The sequence below is a fragment of the Erythrolamprus reginae genome, chromosome 6, assembly GCF_031021105.1.
Source record: "Erythrolamprus reginae isolate rEryReg1 chromosome 6, rEryReg1.hap1, whole genome shotgun sequence".
Lineage (NCBI taxonomy): Eukaryota > Metazoa > Chordata > Lepidosauria > Squamata > Dipsadidae > Erythrolamprus > Erythrolamprus reginae.
This window is the reverse complement of record NC_091955.1, coordinates 5568285-5587804: the sequence shown is the minus strand read 5'-3', so window position 1 is coordinate 5587804 and position 19520 is coordinate 5568285. Positions and strand designations below refer to the sequence as shown.

Sequence of the window (19520 nt, the reverse complement as noted above, 5' to 3'; positions counted from 1 at the left end):
CTGGAAGTTTGTTCCAAGCATCTGCTACTCTTTCAGTAAAATAATATTTTCTTACGTTGCTTCTAATCTTTCCCCCAACTAACTTCAGATTGTGTCCCCTTGTTTTTGTGTTCACTTTCCTATTAAAAACACTTCCCTCCTGGACCTTATTTAACCCTTTGACATATTTAAATAAGGTCCAGGAGGGAAATGTTTTTAATAGGAAAGAGACATCAGTAAACATTCCAACCAAAGAATCTCTAAGACTTTCCCCACCCACCCAGAAACCACAATATAAACTGACAGCAAACTCTACCTTTTATTTATTCATTCATTCATTCATTCGATTTTTATGCCGCCCTTCTCCTTAGACTCAGAGCAGCTTACAACATGTTAGCAATAGCACTTTTTAACAGAGCCAGCCTATTGCCCCCTACAATCCGGGTCCTCATTTTACCCACGTCGGAAGGATGGAATTAGCACTGATGATGTTACCTAGATGGGTTATGAAACGTCTTCGAGCAAACAAACATGCTCGCTTTATTAACGGTTGCATTCCACCACTGAGCTACCAAAGGAATCAAAGCAAAGAAGGATTGGTAAAGGACTGCTCAGATCCCAACTTATTCCTACCTTGGATCCGCGGGTCGTAAGAATTTTCCGTTTCCAAACTGGGATCCGGAATTTTGAAAATAACCTGTCAAAATCCAAAATAATATTTATAAGCGCATGAAAAAAATGATATGAAATTCATTCCTTGCCAATACGGGTAATCCTCAACTTACAACCACAACTGATACCAAAATCTACCGTATTTTTCAGACTATAAGATGCCCAGGTGTGTAAGATTCACTAAGATTTCAAAGAGGTAAGTAAGAAAAGGTTTTTTTGTCCTCCCTGGACTTCAGACATACTCTGCAAGCCTCCCAAATCCTCTGTGCGCCCCAATTTTTGCAATAACAGGGGTGTTTTTGCCTTCCCCAGCCCTCAGGAGCCTTCCGAAGCCTCTGCACACCCTGGGGTGTGCAGACCCGCTTTTCACCCATTTTTGCAAAAAACCGGGCATGCAGAGAGTCTGAGAAGTCTGCAGCGTGCTCCTGGGGGCTGGGGAAAGGCAAAAACACCCCTGTTTTTGTGGGAAAAGGTCCATTTTTTGCAAAGATGTGATGCCGGGTGAGGCTCTAGGAGGCCAAAAATGGCTGTATTCTTTTGGGAGGGAAGGTGCTTTTTATACTCCCAAAAATATGGTATGTTGTTAAGTGACGCCTTCATCAAGTGAGTTTTGGCCCATCTTCCGACCTTTCTTGCCACAGTTGTTAAATGAATCACTGTAGTTTATAAATAAATAGACCTTTATTACAGTCAAAGACCATCAAAATAATAATAATAATAATAATAATAATAGTAATAATAGTAATAATAGTAATAATAGTAATAATAGTAGTAATAGTAGTAATAATAGTAATAATAATAGTAATAATAGTAATAATAATAGTAATATAGTAATAATAGTAATAATAGTAATAATAATAGTAATAATAATAATAATAGTAATAATAGTAATAATAGTAATAATAGTAATAATAGTAGTAATAATAATAATAGTAATAATAGTAATAATAGTAATAATAGTAGTAATAGTAGTAATAATAGTAATAATAATAGTAATATAGTAATAATAGTAATAATAGTAATAATAATAGTAATAATAGTAATAATAATAGTAATATAGTAATAATAGTAATAATAGTAATAATAATAGTAATAATAATAATAATAGTAATAATAGTAATAATAGTAATAATAATAGTAATAATAATAATAATAGTAATAATAGTAATAATAGTAATAATAGTAATAATAATAATAATAGTAATAATAGTAATAATAGTAATAATAGTAATAATAGTAGTAATAGTAGTAATAATAGTAATAATAATAGTAATAATAGTAATAATAATAGTAATATAGTAATAATAGTAATAATAGTAATAATAATAGTAATAATAATAATAATAGTAATAATAGTAATAATAGTAATAATAGTAGTAATAATAATAATAGTAATAATGGTAATAATGGTAATAATGGTAATAATGGTAATAATGGTAATAATAGTAATAATAGTAATAATAGTAATAATAATAGTAATAATAGTAATAATAATAGTAATAATAGTAATAATAGTAATAATAGTAATAATAGTAATAATAGTAGTAATAATAATAATAGTAATAATAGTAATAATAGTAATAATAATAGTAATAATAATAGTAATAATAATAGTAATAGTAATAATAGTAATAGTAATAATAGTAATAATAATAGTAATAATAGTAATAATAATAGTAATAATAGTAATAATAGTAGTAATAGTAATAATATCAACTGATTGGCAAAATCTCGCATGCGCAAGCGTTCTCGCATGAAATTTCACTTCCAACGCATGCACAGAAACCAAATCTTGTGTGGGCATGGGCCATGCATGTGCCGGAATGCGTAGATGCATGCGCATCTCCATTTTCTGGACAGTGTAACGGAACATCCGTGCTGCAACCCAACACTGAATCCCACCCCTGAATATGAGTCAGTGACCAAGCATGTGAATTTTAATCACATGACCACAGGGAATCCCGCAGTGGCACTAATTGACAACACACTCACTCTCCAAAAAGATCTGGACTTTGTTTCAGACTGGTCTAACACCTGGCAACTTCAAATATCAACCAACAAATGCTCTACCCTCCACATTGGCAAAAAGAATCCAAACCTCGCTTATGAACTGAATAAATAATCTCTCACAGCCAACCCACACTCAGTAAATGACCTTGGAATACTAATATCGAATGACCTAAGTGCTAAAGCCCACTGCAACAATATCGCCAAAAAAGCTTCTAGAGTTGTTCACCTGATCCTATGCAGCTTCTGCTCAGGCAATCTCACACTACTCACAGGAGCCTACAAAACTTTTCCCAGACCCATCCTAGACTACTGCTCATCTGTCTGGAACCCATACCACATCTCAGACATCAACACCCTTGAAAACGTCCAAAGATATTTCACCAGAAGAGCCCTTCACTCCTCCACTCGAAACAGAATATCCTACAAAAATAGACTAACAATCCTGGGTCTAGAAAGCTTAGAACTATGGCGCCTAAAACACGATTTGAGTATTGCCCACAAGATCATATGCTGCAACGTCCTACCGGTCAATGACTACTTCAGCTTCAACCACAACAACACAAGAGCATGCAACAGATTCAAACTTAATACGAACCGCTCCAAACTTGACTGTAAAAAATATGATTTCAACAATCAAGTTATCGAAGCGTGGAACTCATTGCTGGACTCAATTGTGTCAACCCCTAACCCCCAACATTTCTCCCTTAGACTCTCCATGATTGACCTCTCCAGATTCCTAAGAGGCCAATAAGGGGCGTACATAAGTGCACTGGTGTGCCTTTCGTCCCCTGTCCAATTGTCTTTCCTTTCTCTCACTTATCATATATATTTTCTTTCTTTCATATATCCTCTCCTCTAAGTTCACTTTACCCTTATATATATTACTACATGTCTATTTTTCTTCCTATGTATTTGTGTATTGGACAAATGAATAAATAAAATAAATAAAATAAAATAATTATGAAAAATGATCATAAGTGCCGTTGTCACTTTGAACGATCACTAAATGAATCGCTTTACGTCGAGGACTACCTGTACTTTAACTACAGAATGAACCATAACAAACTGTCTGGCAGTTTTCTGACTTCAACGAAATTTGAGTGGCGCTATTTATTTTTTAAAATTTATTTATTTATTTTGTCCAATACACAATAATATACCATGAAGGTTATAGAGCAGCGGTCCCCAAACTACGGCCCGTGGGCCTCATGCGGCCCTCTGAGGCCATTTATCCGGCCCATGGGTGAGTGACAGGAGCACAGCTACATACTTTTCTTTTAATTAAATTCTCTCCTTAATGTTCCTTCAAAAAGTACAACACCAATTATATTTCTAACTTATTGCCCATTATGCCAAAGTGCTTCCTTCTTTCTTTATACATTTTTCTATAAACCAAGAAAACCTTGTATAGCCAATCAGATGTTAACAAAAGAAAATTAAAAACAAAACATAAACATATATGAATTTCAGATTTCTTCCCCCCCTCTAAATAGCATGTTCCCATTTTGTTTTTTACTTTAAAATAAGGTATGTGCAGTGTGCATAGGGATTTGTTCATAGTTTTTTTGTATAGTCCGGCCCTACAACAGTTCGAGGGACAATGAACTGGCCCCCTGTGTAAAAAGTTTGGGGACCCCTGTTATAGAGGATATAGTAGAGAAGATATAGGAGATATAGGAGAGACTATAGGACAGGGGACGGAAGACACTCTAGTGCGCTTATGTACGCCCCTTACTGACCTCTTAGGAATCTGGAGAGGTCAACCGTGGATAGTCTAAGGGTAAAATGTTGGGGGTTAGGGGATGATACTATAGAGTCTGGTAAGGAGTTCCACGCTTCGACACCCCAATTACTAAAGTCATATTTTTTACAGTCATGTTTGGAGCGGTTAATATTAAGCTTGAATCTGTTGTGTGCTCTTGTGTTGTTGTGGTTGAAGCTGAAGTGGTCTTTGACAGGCAGGACATTGCAGCATATGATCTTGTGGGCAATACTTAGATCTAGATCTTAGATACTTAGATCTACGGAGTCTACGGAGAGGGGCGGCATACAAATTTAATAAATAAACATCATGTTAAAGGCGTCGTAGTTCTAAGCTTTCAAGACCCAGGATTGTAAGTCTAGTTTCGTAGGGTGTTCTGTTTCGAGTGGAGGAATGAAGGGCTCTTCTTGTGAAATATCTTTGGACATTTTCAAGGGTGTTAACTATACATAATGACATTTTGTAATTGCACCGAGAATCAACACCGTGAAAATGACATTATAATACGTACTTCGCCTTCGGTTGACGGCTCGATGTCTGAATATTTGGAGTCGCAAACAAGCTCCCCAACCTCTTTGGGTGACCTCGAAGGAATGTCAGGAAACGAAGCAGCACAGTTCTGTGCAAAATATCGATAGACCTTCCAGGTTTGCCCGTAATCTGCAGAACGTTCTACCAACATGGCGGCAGGACGAAAAGTCTACAAGAGAAACACACACCTTCAGATTGGTATGACTTTTATGTTATGAACATATAAGCATCTGAGACCCCGAATGACTTCAGTTACTGCAGCGGTGAAATGTACTATGGTGCAGCGCTGTAGGATACTGCAAAATCCCCGTTCCCTCCCTATTCCAGGGGAAGGATACGAGTCTTCGGACAGGGGCGGCATACAAATCCAATAGATAGATAGATAGATAGATAGATAGATAGATAGATAGATAGATAGATAGATAGATAGATAGATAGATAGATAGATAAATATAAACAAACAAACAAACAAACAAATAAATAAATAAATTAAAAAACCCCATTCCCTCCCTACTCCAGGGGAAGGATACTGCAAAATCCCTGTTCCCTCACTATTCCGGGGGAAGGATACTGCAAAATCCCCATTCCCTCCCCACTCCAGGGGAAGGATACCGCAAAATCCCCATTCCCTCCCCACTCCAGGGGAAGGATACCGCAAAATCCCCATTCCCTCCCCACTCCAGGGGAAGGATACCGCAAAATCCCCATTCCCTCCCCACTCCAGGGGAAGGATACTGCAAAATCCCCATTCCCTCCCCATTCCAGGGGAAGTATACTGCAAAATCCCCATTCCCTCCCCACTCCAGGGGGAGGATACTGCAAAATCCCCATTCCCTCCCCACCTCAGGGGAAGGATACTGCAAAATCCCTATTCCCTCCCTACTCCAGGGGAAGGATACTGCAAAATCCCCATTCCCTCCCCACTCCAGGAGAAGGATACTGCAAAATCCCCATTCCCTCCCTACTCCAGGGGAAGGATATTGCAAAATCCCCATTCCCTCCCTACTCCAGGGGAAGGATATTGCAAAATCCCCATCCCCTCCTCATTCCAGGAGAAGGATATTACAAAATCTCCATTCCCTCCCCACTCCAGGGGAAGGATACTGCAAAATCCCCGTTCCCTCCCTATTCCAGGGGAAGGATACTGCAAAATCCCTGTTCCCTCCCTATTCCAGGGGAAGGATACTGCAAAATCCCCGTTCCCTCCCTATTCCAGGGGAAGGATACTGCAAAATCCCCGTTCCCTCCCCACTCCAGGGGAAGGATACCACAAAATCCCCATTCCCTCCCTATTCCAGGGGAAGGATACCACAAAATCCCCATTCCCTCCCTATTCCAGGAAAAGGATACTGCAAAATTTCCATTCCCTCCCCACTCCAGGGGAAGGATACTGCAAAATCTCCATTCCCACCCGATCAGCTGGGACTCAGGAGGTAGAGAATAGGTGGTATTTACCAGGTGTCCGAACTACTCAAAATTTCTGCTACTGGGTCTCCAGAACCGGCCAGAACCCGCTGAAACCCACCCGGGGGGGAGTTGATTTTAAATGCTACCTGCATCCCAGGGATAATGCTTCACTTTTCTCTGTGATCCTGTTTCTTGCAGGCTGTGGCCCAGAACACATAATGGAAATCGCTCCCATTGAAAGGGGGAAAGTATCCCCAAAAAAGAAGACGTAGTTTAAAAAAAATTGGATTGTGCAGAGATGGATATGATGACAAGAAGGCTGAATGACCAAGAAGAATCTGGTTTCTATATTATTTGGAATATAGTTTATAAGTGGATAGATAAAAATTAAAATTAAAATTAAAGTGAGTGGGTCTTCTCCAGGTCCCGTCAACTAAACAATGCCGCTTGGCGGGACCTAGGGGAAGAGCCTTCTCTGTGGCGGCCCCGGCCCTCTGGAACCAACTCCCCCCAGAGATTAGAATTGCTCCCACCCTCTTTGCCTTTCGTAAGCTACTTAAAACCCACCTCTGCCGCCAGGCATGGGGGAACTGAGATACTCTTTCCCCCTAGGCCGTTACAATTTTATGCATGGTATGTCTGTATATCTGTTTGGTTTTTATTATAATGGGTTTTTAATTGTTTTTAGTATTGGATTATTATAATATGCTGTCTTATTATTGCTCCGAGTCTTCGAAGAGGGGTGGCATACAAATCCAATAAATAAATAAATAAATGTTATGAGAAATGTATGAATATATTGAAATGACTTTAGAATTTTTTTCTTTTGATTAATTCAATTTTATGTTTATTAGAATATATAAACAAAATTCTTCTTTTCATCTAGATTAATACGTTGATTTAATGAACTAAGAATATATTCTTTTTTCTGTATTAAAAATTAACCTCTAAGAAGAGAGGGGTAATTGTAACCCCTACTACATGTTTAAATGTTTGTATGTCTGTGTGTTTTTTTAATGAAAAAATCAATAAAGTTTATTACCAAAAAAAAAGGAAATCTCTCCCGTTTTTTACCTGTCGCCACAGACAAGTCTTAACCAGATTAAATCAGATTTAAAGCCGAGGAGACGATACGCTTTGTTGAATTGTTGCTATAATATTAGCTGAAGCATGAACGGTTTATTCAGATCGGCTGAAGATCTTAACATCTTGAAATTGGGCTGAAGTGCCCATTTTGAAATCCTAAACAGGCTAAATTTAGGAACTCCTAAATATATTTTAAAAATGTTGACTGGGTAAACCGCCACCAGCTCCGCCACCTCTTTTTTTGTTAGTGAACTTTGAGAAGCATACTGTATATCCTTTTTTTTTGCAAAAGGTAAATTGCCTTCCAGGCGATCGCAGGGCCTAGTGAACAGAAGCTGAGTAATTTTGAGGTGCACAATGTTGATTCTAAGCCAGGTAAACGCAGACATCATGACTACATAATTCAAAATACTGTAGGATGAGTTAGTATTAGAAAAAAATAACTCAATGCGCAGAAATGTCTAAATTGACCCTCAAAATTAAAGGCAAAGAAGACTCTCAATTTTATGATTGTTGGAATTTACTCTACCACTGGTTAGAAAATAGAAAAAAATCCTAGCTAAGTACACTACAAACACTTAAATATTTTTTTAAAAAATAATACCTGATGAAAGCAAACAGAGCAAATAAAATAAAGCTATGAATTATTAAGTTAGACCAGTGTTTTTCAACCAGTGTGCCGTGGCACATTAGTGTGCCGCGAGACATGGTCAGGTGTGCCGCGAAGCTCAGCAAGAGAGAGAAAGAGAGAGAGAGAAAGAAAGCAAGAGAGAGAGAGAAAGAAAGCAAGAGGGAGAGAGAGAAAGAAAGAAAGAGAGAGAAAGAAAGAGAAAGCAAGCAAGAGAGAAAGATAGAGTGAGAAAGAAAGCAAGAGAGAGAGAAAGAGAGAGAAAGAAAGCAAGAGAGAAAGAGAGAGAGAAAGAAAGCAAGAGAGAGAGAGAAAGAAAGCAAAAAAGAGAGGAAGGAAGAGAGAAAGAAAGAAAGAGAGATGGCTAGAGAGGGGAAGGAAGAAAGAGAGAGAAAGAGGGAGAGAAATAGAGCGAAAGGGAGGAAGAGAGAGAGATAATTTTTTTTGTCCAAACTTTTTTAGTCCCCCCCACTCCCCCCTGCTCAATGTGCCCCATGATTTTGTATATGTAAAAAATGTGCCGCAACTCAAAAAAGATTGAAAATCACTAAGTTATACTATCATCTGATTTCTATGTTACTTAAATATTTTGCTTCTATCTTCTTTTCTGTGTTATCTAAAAGAGACAAATTGATTTTTGACAATTGAATTTTGACAATAACTATAACTGGGCTAAAGAAAATTTACATAGTTTCGGAAGAATGTATAGACCCATCTTGTACTCGCCTATATTTTAATATGTATTTTTGATGTATTTTGGGGGGGAGGGGTTGGTATTGCTTCCTTTTTCCCCCTTCTTTTTTATTTCTTACCTTTTTCTGTATTATATTTGTAAATAAACTTTTTCCAAAAAAAATTATAATCAAAATACTGTATGTTTGGTACCTTGAAAATCAGAATAAGTTGGTTGAACTGAAACATGCTTTCCAAGTCTAGTTGAATACTGACATGGTCGACACCTACGAATTAATAAACCAGATGCAGATAATAGGAAAATGAACAAAACCAACAAATATTTATTGCCTCCCCTTTCTGATGAATTACCGTATTTTTCAGAGTATAAGATGCACCTTTTCCCTCCCTAAAAGAGGCTGAAAATTCGGGTGCATCCAGAAGAGCCGGGGTGGCGCAGCAGGTAGAGTGCTGTACTGCAGGCCACTGAAGCTGACTGTAGATCTGTAGGTCAACGGTTCAAATCTCATCACCGGCTCAAGGTTGACTCAGCCTTCCACCCTTCCAAGGTGGGTAAAATGAGGACCCGGATTGTGGGGGCAATATGCTGGCTCTGTTAAAAAGTGCTATTGGTAACATGTTGTAAGCCGCCCTGAGTCTAAGGAGAAGGGCGGCATAAAAATCAAATGAATGAATGAATGAATGAATGAATGAATGAATGAATGAATGAATGAATGGCTGCTGACCCCACGGGGTGGTGGTGGTTGGGATGAAGTGGGGGTAGTCTGGATTCTTTTGTAAAAATTCAGCACACATCTCCTATTGTTCCAAATGTGACACATGTCACAGGAAACGACTGCCACTCTGCTTGATGTTAGGCACCGAGCCATCAATTGATTCCGTTGGATAATTTTAGAACCTGACTTTGCAACCAACAAGTACAGTGATACCTCATTTTACAAACGCCTTGTCATACAAACTTTTCGAGATACAAACCCGGGCTTTAAGATTTTTTTGCCTCTTCTTACAAACTATTTTCACCTTACAAACCCACCGCTGCCACTGGGATGCCCCACCTCCGGACTTCTGTTGCCAGCGAAACACCTGTTTTTGCGCTGCTGGGATTCCCCTGAGGCTCCCCTCCATGGGAAACCCCACCTCTGGACTTCTGTGTTTTTGCGATGCTGTGATTTCACTGATGCTCCCTTCGCTGGGAAACCCCACCTCTGGACTTCCATGGCCAGCAAAGCAGCCGTTTTTGCGATGCTGGGATTCCCCTGCAGCATCGCAAAAACACAGAAGTTCAGAGGTGGGGTTTCCCATGGAGGGGAGCCTCAGGGGAATCCCAGCAGCGCAAAAACGGGCGCTTCGGCTGACAAAAGTGGTGAATTTGGGGCTTGCATGCATTAATTGCTTTTCCATTGATTCCTATGGGAAACATTGTTTCGTCTTACAAACTTTTCACTTTAAGAACCTCATCCCGGAACCAATTAAGTTTGTAAGACAAGGTATCACTGTATTAACCTTTCTGACAACGCCGCCCCGAGACAGGGATTTGCCACTTGGTTCGTGAAATTGTCAGATTGAAATTGAACAGATAACAGCTGAAGCAAACCGGCTAAAGTAATAAACCTGGCTGCAGCGGGCCGCTCACCATTCTCAGATTGCCACCACTTCTTCCGATTGTGTTCCGAATGGGTGACCACGTTTTCGATAAGGTGACTGTTGGTTTGGAAAAGTGGGTGATAGGGGTGCCTGGAATCACAGGTGAAACATTTCTTCTGATCCTAGAAAAGCATAGACACAAACACAGAAGTTCTCTTTGGCCCTACTTGACAAAGCCCATAAATGTTGGAGTTGGTAGCTATCTGAAAAGAACGAGGCTTCACGAGTGGTTAACAGCTTCTTTACCCTCAAACAGTTCTGAAACACATTGTTGGTCTAGACGCTACAGAACTTGTTCTGTCGGGATCTCTGGTAGACTCCTCCCAAAAATTCACAGGTACAAATTTCAGACACACACACGTTTGAAAATTCAAAACAATGTTCTTTATAATGAAAATTCACTTAAACTAAGCCCTCTTTTGGTATAGCAAAGAGCACTCGTGTCCAAACAAACTGGTAATTTGTACAAGTCCCTTACCAGTTCTGTGCTACTTAGCTTGCAGCTGTGAGGCAATTCACAGTCCTTCTTCTTTCACAAAGTGAAACACACTTTGCTCTGGTTTAATTTCAAAGCGGGGAAAAATCAGCACACAAAAGGTCAAAGTCAGTAAAGCAGTCATGAAACACAATGATCAGATAATCCTCCACAATGGCCAAACCCACAGGCTGCTATTTATAGCAGCCTCACTAATGACCACAGCCCCACCCAACCACAGGTGGCCTCATTTTCTTTGATAATAATCTCTCAGTTGTTGCTGCCTATGCATCGCTCTCCGCATGCGTGGCTGTATCATTAACTCTTATTCTGAATCCAAGGAGGAGCTAAATAATTGATCTCCTTCTGAGCCGTCTGCCACACTCTCCTCCTCCCTGTCACTCATGTCTTCTTGGTCAGAGGAGCCTTCATCAGCAGATTCCACCGGGGGCAAAACAGGCCTGCAGCATGTGGATGTCTCCCCCACATCCACAGTCCTTGGGGCAGGAGCTGGGTCAGAGCTAACCACAACAGAACTCAGGCGCGAACTGAACTAACGGCATCTGGTTACAGCTTTTATACTTTGTTTCTTCCCGCTCAAAACCCAACTGACAATAACTTAAAATTCCCGGTCAATTTGCAATCAATCATATTCAAACGTTAATCCTTCAACTATTTACATACGGTTAATGAATATTCAACGCTATCTCTCTAGCAGTTACTATACAAAGTACTCACAATTCTCTGTCTACTATTCTCAGTTAAAGGTTTATTCTCAAATTATCTTAAAATCCTCTGAAGGTTTCCTTGGGATTAAAGAGTGTTTAATTCAACGAGTCTTCATTGATAGGCGACAGAAACAGATCCAGCTGTGATCTGGAACACTTTCTGTCTACATGGCCTCAAGCAAGTACAATAACTCTTTATATGAAAAGGAAACAGTAAAATTTCTAGTTCTAGTGGAACAGAATGGAACAGAACAGAATAGAATAGAGAATAGAATTGTAAACTTTATTTGGCCAAACGTGATTAAAGCCACTAGGAATTTGTCTCCATTGTAGCAGCTCTCAGTGTTCGGATCTCTCTCCCTCCCTCCCTCTCTCTCTCTCTCTCCTTCTTCTTCTTCTTTTTCTCTCTCTGTCTTTATGGAAGAATGAAAAGTTGAAAGTGATGACAAATGTCTCAATGAAACGCAGAGCTAAGAAGCAGTTGTGCCTTCAGGTCAAACAGAGTTTAAAGAACAGAAATTCTTTTATGGCAAATCCAAAAGTATCCATGAATGATGAATGTAATGTTTTGACAATTCAATGTATGGATTCCTTAGGGACAAAAGAGTAGAAAACTGTTTTTAAGAAGTTCAGACTTGTGAAATATTTCTTAGTTAATTTCAGATTTGTAAATAGAGTTCAGATTTAGAGGTCAGCGTTCTTACAATCGAGTAATCCTTACAACTAGGCCCTATGATGGGATAAGGGTCTTACTGATCTTTAGATGTAAAAACTAGTGTAAAACTCTGATTCTTCAAAATTTGAGGGCATTAAACAGTTGATTCACCCAAGTTTTAGACTGGATCTGTTACATTTTCAGACTGAAGCACAAAGGCTTCATTCTACAAGGAAAATACTGACTGCTGTTTTGGTAGACTGCCTGGTAGCTCACCCTAAAACTTCCATTGGGTTGTAAATACAGTGATACCTCGTCTTGCGAACCCCTCGTCATATGAACTTTTCGAGATATGAACCCGGGGTTTAAGATTTTTTTGCCTCTTCTTCCGAACTATTTTCACCTTATGAACCTGCCGCCGCCACTGGGATGCCCCTCCTCCGGACTTCCGTTGCCAGCCGAAGTGCCCGTTTTCACACTGGTGGGATTCCCCTGCTGGGATTCCCCCCTGCAGCATTGCAAAATCAGGAGCTGGGGTTTCCCATGGAGGGGAGCCTCAGGGGAATCCCACCAGTGCAAAAAAGGGCATTTCAGCTGGCAAAAGGGGTGAATTTTGGGCTTGCACGCATTACAGTGTTCCCTCGCTTTTCGCAGGGGATGCATTCCGAGACCGCCCGCAAAAGTCAAATTTCCGCGAAGTAGAGATGCGGAAGTAAATACACTATTTTTGGCTATGAATAGTATCACAAACTTTCCCTTAACACTTTAAACCCCTAAATTGCAATTTTCCATTCCCTTAGCAACCATTTAGATTATTATTCACCATGTTTATTTATTAAAGTTTATTTTAAAAAATATTTATTAAAAGCAGATGAAAGTTTGGCGATGATGTATGACGTCATCGGGTGGGAAAAACCGTGGTATAGGGGAAAAACCCGTGAAGTATTTTTTAAAATATTTTTGAAAAACTGTGGTGTAGACCTTTCGTGAAGTTCGAACCAGCGAAAATCGAGGGAACACTATAATCGCTTTTCTCTTGATTCCTATGGGAAACATTGTTTCGTCTTATGAACCTTTCACCTTACGAACCTCGTCCTGGAGCCAATTAAGTTCATAAGACAAGGTATCACTGTAATTGCCAAATAGCTGTTGGTTTGCAGCCACATCTGTTTGCTGCTTCCTTTCACTCTATCTAACACTGGCAACAAAGGTGGGATCAAATAAGCCAGGAAAGAGCTGACAACCTTGCAATCCATCCCGGGGCAGTAAGTGGAGGTTTTTAAGAAGAGCTTGGACAACAATTTGTTCGGAGTGGTATAATGTCTCCTGCCTGAGCAAAGAGTTGGACTAGAAGACCTCCAAGGTCCCTTCTAACTAGTATTGGTTTCCTACCAGAACGTGGGGGGATGTCACACCAGTAGAGGAATTGGAGCTGCACATGCAGCTCTGGGTGACCAGTGGGTGAGCAGAGGGAGATTTGGTTTTTGCGCATGCACAGGAAGCAAAATCTTGCGAGAGGATGCGCATGTGCAGAGGATTTTGGCAATTTTCGGCAGCTTTTTGCTTCCGTGCATGGACGGAAGCAAAATAAATTGTTGAAATCTCATGCGCCGGTGTGTCTTCTCAGAAGATTTAATTCCTGTGCATGTGCATAACCCAAATCTTGCTTTGACATACATGCACATGGAGTTGTGTGCACATCAGCACCAGTAGTGGTGGTACGTTGGAAGTCCCCGCCTGTTTCTAACCCTATTAAGTTCTACATTTTTCTTCTGCTGCTTAGCCTGGAAAACAAATGGGTTCACATTTCAGACAGAAGAGATGGATGACAAATTTGGGCTGACTATGATGTGCCGTTTTTGCTGCTTCCATTCACTCTATCTAACACTGGCGACAAAGGTGGGAGCAAATAAGCCAGAAAAGAGACGACAACCTTGCAATCCAGCCCGGAACAGTAAGTGGAGGTTTTTAAGAAGAGCTTGGACAACCATTTGTTCGGAGTGGTATCATGTCTCCTGCCTGAGCAAAGAGTTGGACTAGAAGACCTCCAAGGTCCCTTCTAACTAGTATCAGTTTCCTACCAGAACGTGTTCCAATTATCTTCTTGGCAGTACAATAAACTCACCTCAAGGTGCCCCACAATGCAATACTTCTGAGGGCCCAACAGTCCACATGTAGACGAAGCAGTCAGCTGTTGGCTGCGTCCCACAAGTAGATCTCCCACCGATGGGTGACAAGCTCCATGCTGACAGCTATTCTGACTGCTCAGAAAGTCTGGGAGTAGCACTGGATACAAAATAAAGAGGAAACACGGTGTCGAGGGTCCAGTTGGTCAATGCAGAAAAAAGAAACTCCTGGGAAATTATTTTTTTTATCAAGAATATAAAACTTTATTGAATAAACCACACTGGTTTCCTCGCACAAAAGTAAACATAGCTAATTCCTGCTTTTTCCTACAGGCCATCCATGGTCCAAAACATCCACCAATCACTGGATAGAATTGTGCCTTGTGTATATTTTTCTCTTTGTTTTTATGTCTTTGTTGTATCCTGAAATGGCTACCTTGTAACTCTGTAAATAGTTTGTTCCTCTTTCCAGCGCTGTCTGAGCCCAAGCAGGAAGTCGCTCCTGATTGGCTCAGACGCGGCCGGCTCTAGCTTTGGCGGGAACCGCAAAAGTATAAAAGAAGCGGTTTCTCCAGGCAGAGTCAGTCGGTACTCGCTGAATTGTCACTTTACCTTGCTGAGCTGTCACTTGTTCTCTGAGCTGAATAAAAGTACCGATTGCTCAAAAAACCCTGTCTCTGGGTCTACTTCACTGGCGACGAACGAACGGAAGAACTTCGCGTGCAACATGGACAAAATCCAGATCGGCCAGGCTCCGGAACTCTTCGATCCCGAGAAAATGACATGGGACGAGTACATGGCCACCTTCGAGATCTTCCTCGAGGCGGCGGGAATGCAGGACGCCGGAGCCGATCGCAGACGGGCTATTTTTCTCAACTACTGCGGCGCAGAGATCCGTAGACTTGCCCAAACTCTCACCGAACCAGAACAAGCAAGAACCACAGCGTGGGACGTTCTTCAACAGAAACTAGCGAGCCATTTCAAACCAACCAGACCAGCCATGGTTTACCGGCATCAATTCCACATGATGGCTCAGAGAGAAACCGAGTCGATCAGCCAATTTACAACGCGGCTTCGAACGGTACTTGCTCAATGCAAGTTTAAAGACCCGGAAGCTCGCCTCACCGACGCCTTGGTTTTCGGCATGAAGAGCAACACAGTGAGAAATAAACTCCTCACCGAAGAAGAGCCGACTCTACAAACCGTAATTAAATTAGCGCAGACCGCGGAAGCAGCCGACGCAGCGGCAAGAGAATTAAAAGAGCACGGAAGGCGAGAAATCATTGCCAAAATCGACGCCGAGTCTCCCAGCGCCGTGGGAACAGACGACCTCAGCCAGCCAACTAGCAACGGGGACAACTGCCTCCTCCTGCAAGACCAGCCGAGACACCCTAGAGCTACTCACCCAGCCCCCTGCGCGGGCTGCCGGGGAAATCACCAGCGCCATCGATGCCCTTTCCGAGACGCTACTTGCCGCCGTTGCAACCGGAGAGGCCACATCGCCATCGCATGCAGGGCAACGGCACCAGAAGAAACTTTTGCCACACAACAATACCAGCGACCTCAAAACCAGCCCCCCCAATCGCGAGAAAGGAGACCGTTCCGCAACTCGGGTCAAAGGAACTACTCAAGCGCTAACCGCAACTACAATAGAGGTAACTCTCAATTTTCCGTGAATAACACGGCAACCAAAAAGGGGGCTAAAATTGTTATCTCATTGTTACTAAATAACCAGCCTTGCTCAATGGAGCTGGATACGGGCTCGAGATATACCATCATGCCCTGGGAAAAATTTAAACTATATATGCCTAATGTGTCTAAGGCTGACCTAACTCAAACCTCTTTGGTGATCAGAGACTTCCAAGGGGGGGTAATCTCGGTCCTGGGAACAGCAAATGTACCTATTGCATTTAAGAATGTTAAATGTACCCTTCCCATGCTTATTGTGACGGGGGCCAAACATTCCCTGCTGGGTCTAGCGTGGATGGAACCGTTGGGGATCGAAATTTCAGGTGTGTGTAATGTAAACTGTGATAATATGCCTAACTTTGTGAAAGAGTTCCCTGAAGTGTTCAGCCCCACCTTGGGATTGTATAAGGGACCCCCTATATCTTTCTCTATTGACCCCAAGGTCCCACCGGTTAGACTGAAACCTCGCAGGGTCCCCCTTCCGCTTCTCCCCAAGCTAGACATGCAGCTGGACAAACTCATTAGTCAAGGTATTCTGGTCCCTGTGGAACAGGGGCCATGGGAAACTCCCATAGTGACACCCCTGAAGCCAGATGGCTCTTTAAGAGTTTGCGCTGATTACAAATCAACCCTGAATAAGGCACTCCAACACCACCCCTACCCCATCCCGGTTGTGCAACAACTCTTACACTCCCTGGGGGAGGGAAAAAGGTTCGCAAAGATCGACCTGGCGCAGGCTTACCAGCAACTTCCGGTCGATGAACAAACAGCAAACGCTCAAACGATTGTAACGCACAGGGGGGCTTTCAAATGCACGAGGTTACAGTTTGGGGTAAGCATAGCCCCAGGAATATTCCAGAGCATCATGGAACGCCTATTGTCAGGGGTAAATGGGGCAATTCCATATTTTGATGACATCTTAATTGCAGGGGAAAACCAGGAACAAGTGAACAAAAGAATAAGGGAAGTACTTAAGAGGCTACAGGACAAAGGGCTACGAATCAAGCCTGATAAATGTGTCTGGGGAACTAATAGTATTGAATTCCTTGGGTATAAAATAGATAAAGAAGGTATCCACCCCACAACAGAGAAGCTGAGAGCAATTAGAGAAGCCCCAGAGCCACGAGACAAGAATGAGTTGCAGGCATTTTTGGGCCTCCTTAATTTTTATTCCGTTTTTTTAAAGCAGAAGGCAACAGTAGCAGAGCCTCTCCATCGTTTACTCCAGAAGGAAGCCCGCTGGTCATGGGGGAAAACTGAACGTGAAGCTTTTTCTCAAATAAAAAATTTATTAACTTCGAAAAGCGTAGTAGTCCAATATAGTGCTTCACTACCCATTAGGCTCACCTGCGACGCTTCGCCGTACGGCATAGGAGGAGTCTTAGCTCACGTTCTACCTAATAAGACAGAGGCCCCAATAGCATTTTTTTCAAGAACCATGACCAGCACAGAGAGGAATTATAGCCAGTTAGACAAGGAGGCTCTAGCATTAGTGGCAGGGGTGAAGAAGTTTCACAATTACATTTTTGGAAGAAGCTTTGAGCTAGTCACTGACCACAAACCCCTACTAGGCCTGCTAGCTCCCAACAAGCCCACTCCACCTTTTATGTCTCCAAGACTAATCAGATGGGCTCTTTTCCTCTCGGGGTATCAGTATGAGCTCACCCACAAGGGGGGGAAGGAAATCAATCATGCAGACGGCCTCAGCAGATGCCCCATAGCAGACTTAGTGGAAGACCCTGTTCCTTCAACAGATGTGCTAATGATAGAACTCGAGGAAAACCCACTAACCACAGCAAAAGAGGTAGCTGCACACACGCAGCAAGATCAAATCCTTAAACAAGTGGTGAACTGTGTTCTAAAGGGATGGCAAAATGATATTGTTAAACCTGAACTGTGTGATTTTAAAAACAAAAGGCTTGAATTATCGTATGTAAAAGGTTGTTTGCTGTGGGGGGATAGAGTGATCATCCCCAAACGCCTAAGGGAAAAGGTACTCAAAATGTTACACGTGGGCCATCCTGGGATTGTCAGGATGAAGAGCCTAGCAAGGGGGCATTTATGGTGGCCAGGGCTAGATGCTGATATTGAAAGTTGGGTTTCAAAGTGTGACCCGTGCCAAGAGTCAAGGCCCAGTCCCCCCAAAACAACTCCAGCTGAGTGGGAACAGCCTGCTGGTCCTTGGTCTAGGATCCACATTGATTTTGCTGGCCCAGTGGGGTCTCAGTATTTCTTAATAGTGGTTGATGCCTTCTCCAAATGGTTGGAAATAATAGCAATGAACAACATAACCACAAGTGCCACTATCAAGGTATTGAGCAGACTGTTTGCATCCCATGGTTGCCCTGATCTCTTAGTGTCTGACAATGGGCCACAGCTAACAGCCAGACAATTCGAATTATTCCTAGATGGCCTAGGGGTCAGGCATGCCCTCATCTCGCCTTACTCGCCCTGGGCTAACGGGTTGGCAGAACGTTACGTACGGGTGGCAAAGGAGGCATTGCACAGGTCAGGCCCTGGGGATGTGCAACAAAACTTGGACCAATTCCTACTAACCCAGCACATTACCCCTAACTCGCACACACATGTAAGCCCTGCAGAGTTATTGATGGGAAGGAAGTTGAGGTCACCATTAGACAGGTTAAATCCAAGGTTCTGTGTCAATAATAACCAAATGTGTATGAAACCAGAAAGAGAAATGTATTTGGGACAAAATGTATATGTAAAATGTTTTGATGGAAATGTGAACTGGATGAAGGGAATTATTGTTAAGCAAAATGCACCCAAGACTTATGTTGTTAAACTAGAGGATGGTCGTTTGTGGAAACGACACATAGACCATATTCGGAAACGAGCTGAAAATCAATTGCCACAACCCGCTGACATGGACTCTCCCCCTTCGACAGACTTTAGTACATTGCCCGAACTAAGAAACACGCAAAGAGACTTATCGGGCCAGGGGGAACCATCCAGCGACGCCGAGCCATCCTCGTCCTCCGAAGCCTTCGTTGGGCCTGCCAGGCCAAGTCCGCCGCACCGGGAGAACAGCGGCGAGCCATCCTCCACAGTCAGTGGCGAAGGAGAAATTGAACTGCGCAGGTCAGCGCGAGAGCCTCGGAGGCCTCACCGATTGGACGACTTCGTCACATGGCTTTCTTGATGGATGAGTCCAACTATGAGGGGAGGGGTGTTGTATCCTGAAATGGCTACCTTGTAACTCTGTAAATAGTTTGTTCCTCTTTCCAGCGCTGTCTGAGCCCAAGCAGGAAGTCGCTCCTGATTGGCTCAGACGCGGCCGGCTCTAGCTTTGGCGGGAACCGCAAAAGTATAAAAGAAGCGGTTTCTCCAGGCAGAGTCAGTCGGTACTCGCTGAATTGTCACTTTACCTTGCTGAGCTGTCACTTGTTCTCTGAGCTGAATAAAAGTACCGATTGC

General features: G+C 42.1%; 1 protein-coding gene across 1 annotated transcript in view; it reads right to left on the bottom strand.

The window, feature by feature from the left end:
- The window catches only part of LAMB4 (laminin subunit beta 4), a gene marked incomplete at its 5' end in the record, with an annotated part of 66029 nt that extends 51466 nt beyond the window's left edge, over positions 1 to 14563 (bottom strand). Inside the window, 5 exons of the mRNA XM_070755152.1 lie at positions 613 to 676; positions 4935 to 5123; positions 8961 to 9034; positions 10402 to 10534; positions 14396 to 14563. Of these exons, the coding sequence (XP_070611253.1) occupies positions 613 to 676; positions 4935 to 5123; positions 8961 to 9034; positions 10402 to 10534; positions 14396 to 14563 (628 nt within the window). The remainder of the gene's footprint in view (positions 1 to 612; positions 677 to 4934; positions 5124 to 8960; positions 9035 to 10401; positions 10535 to 14395) is intronic.
- Positions 14564 to 19520: the final 4957 nt, after the last annotated feature.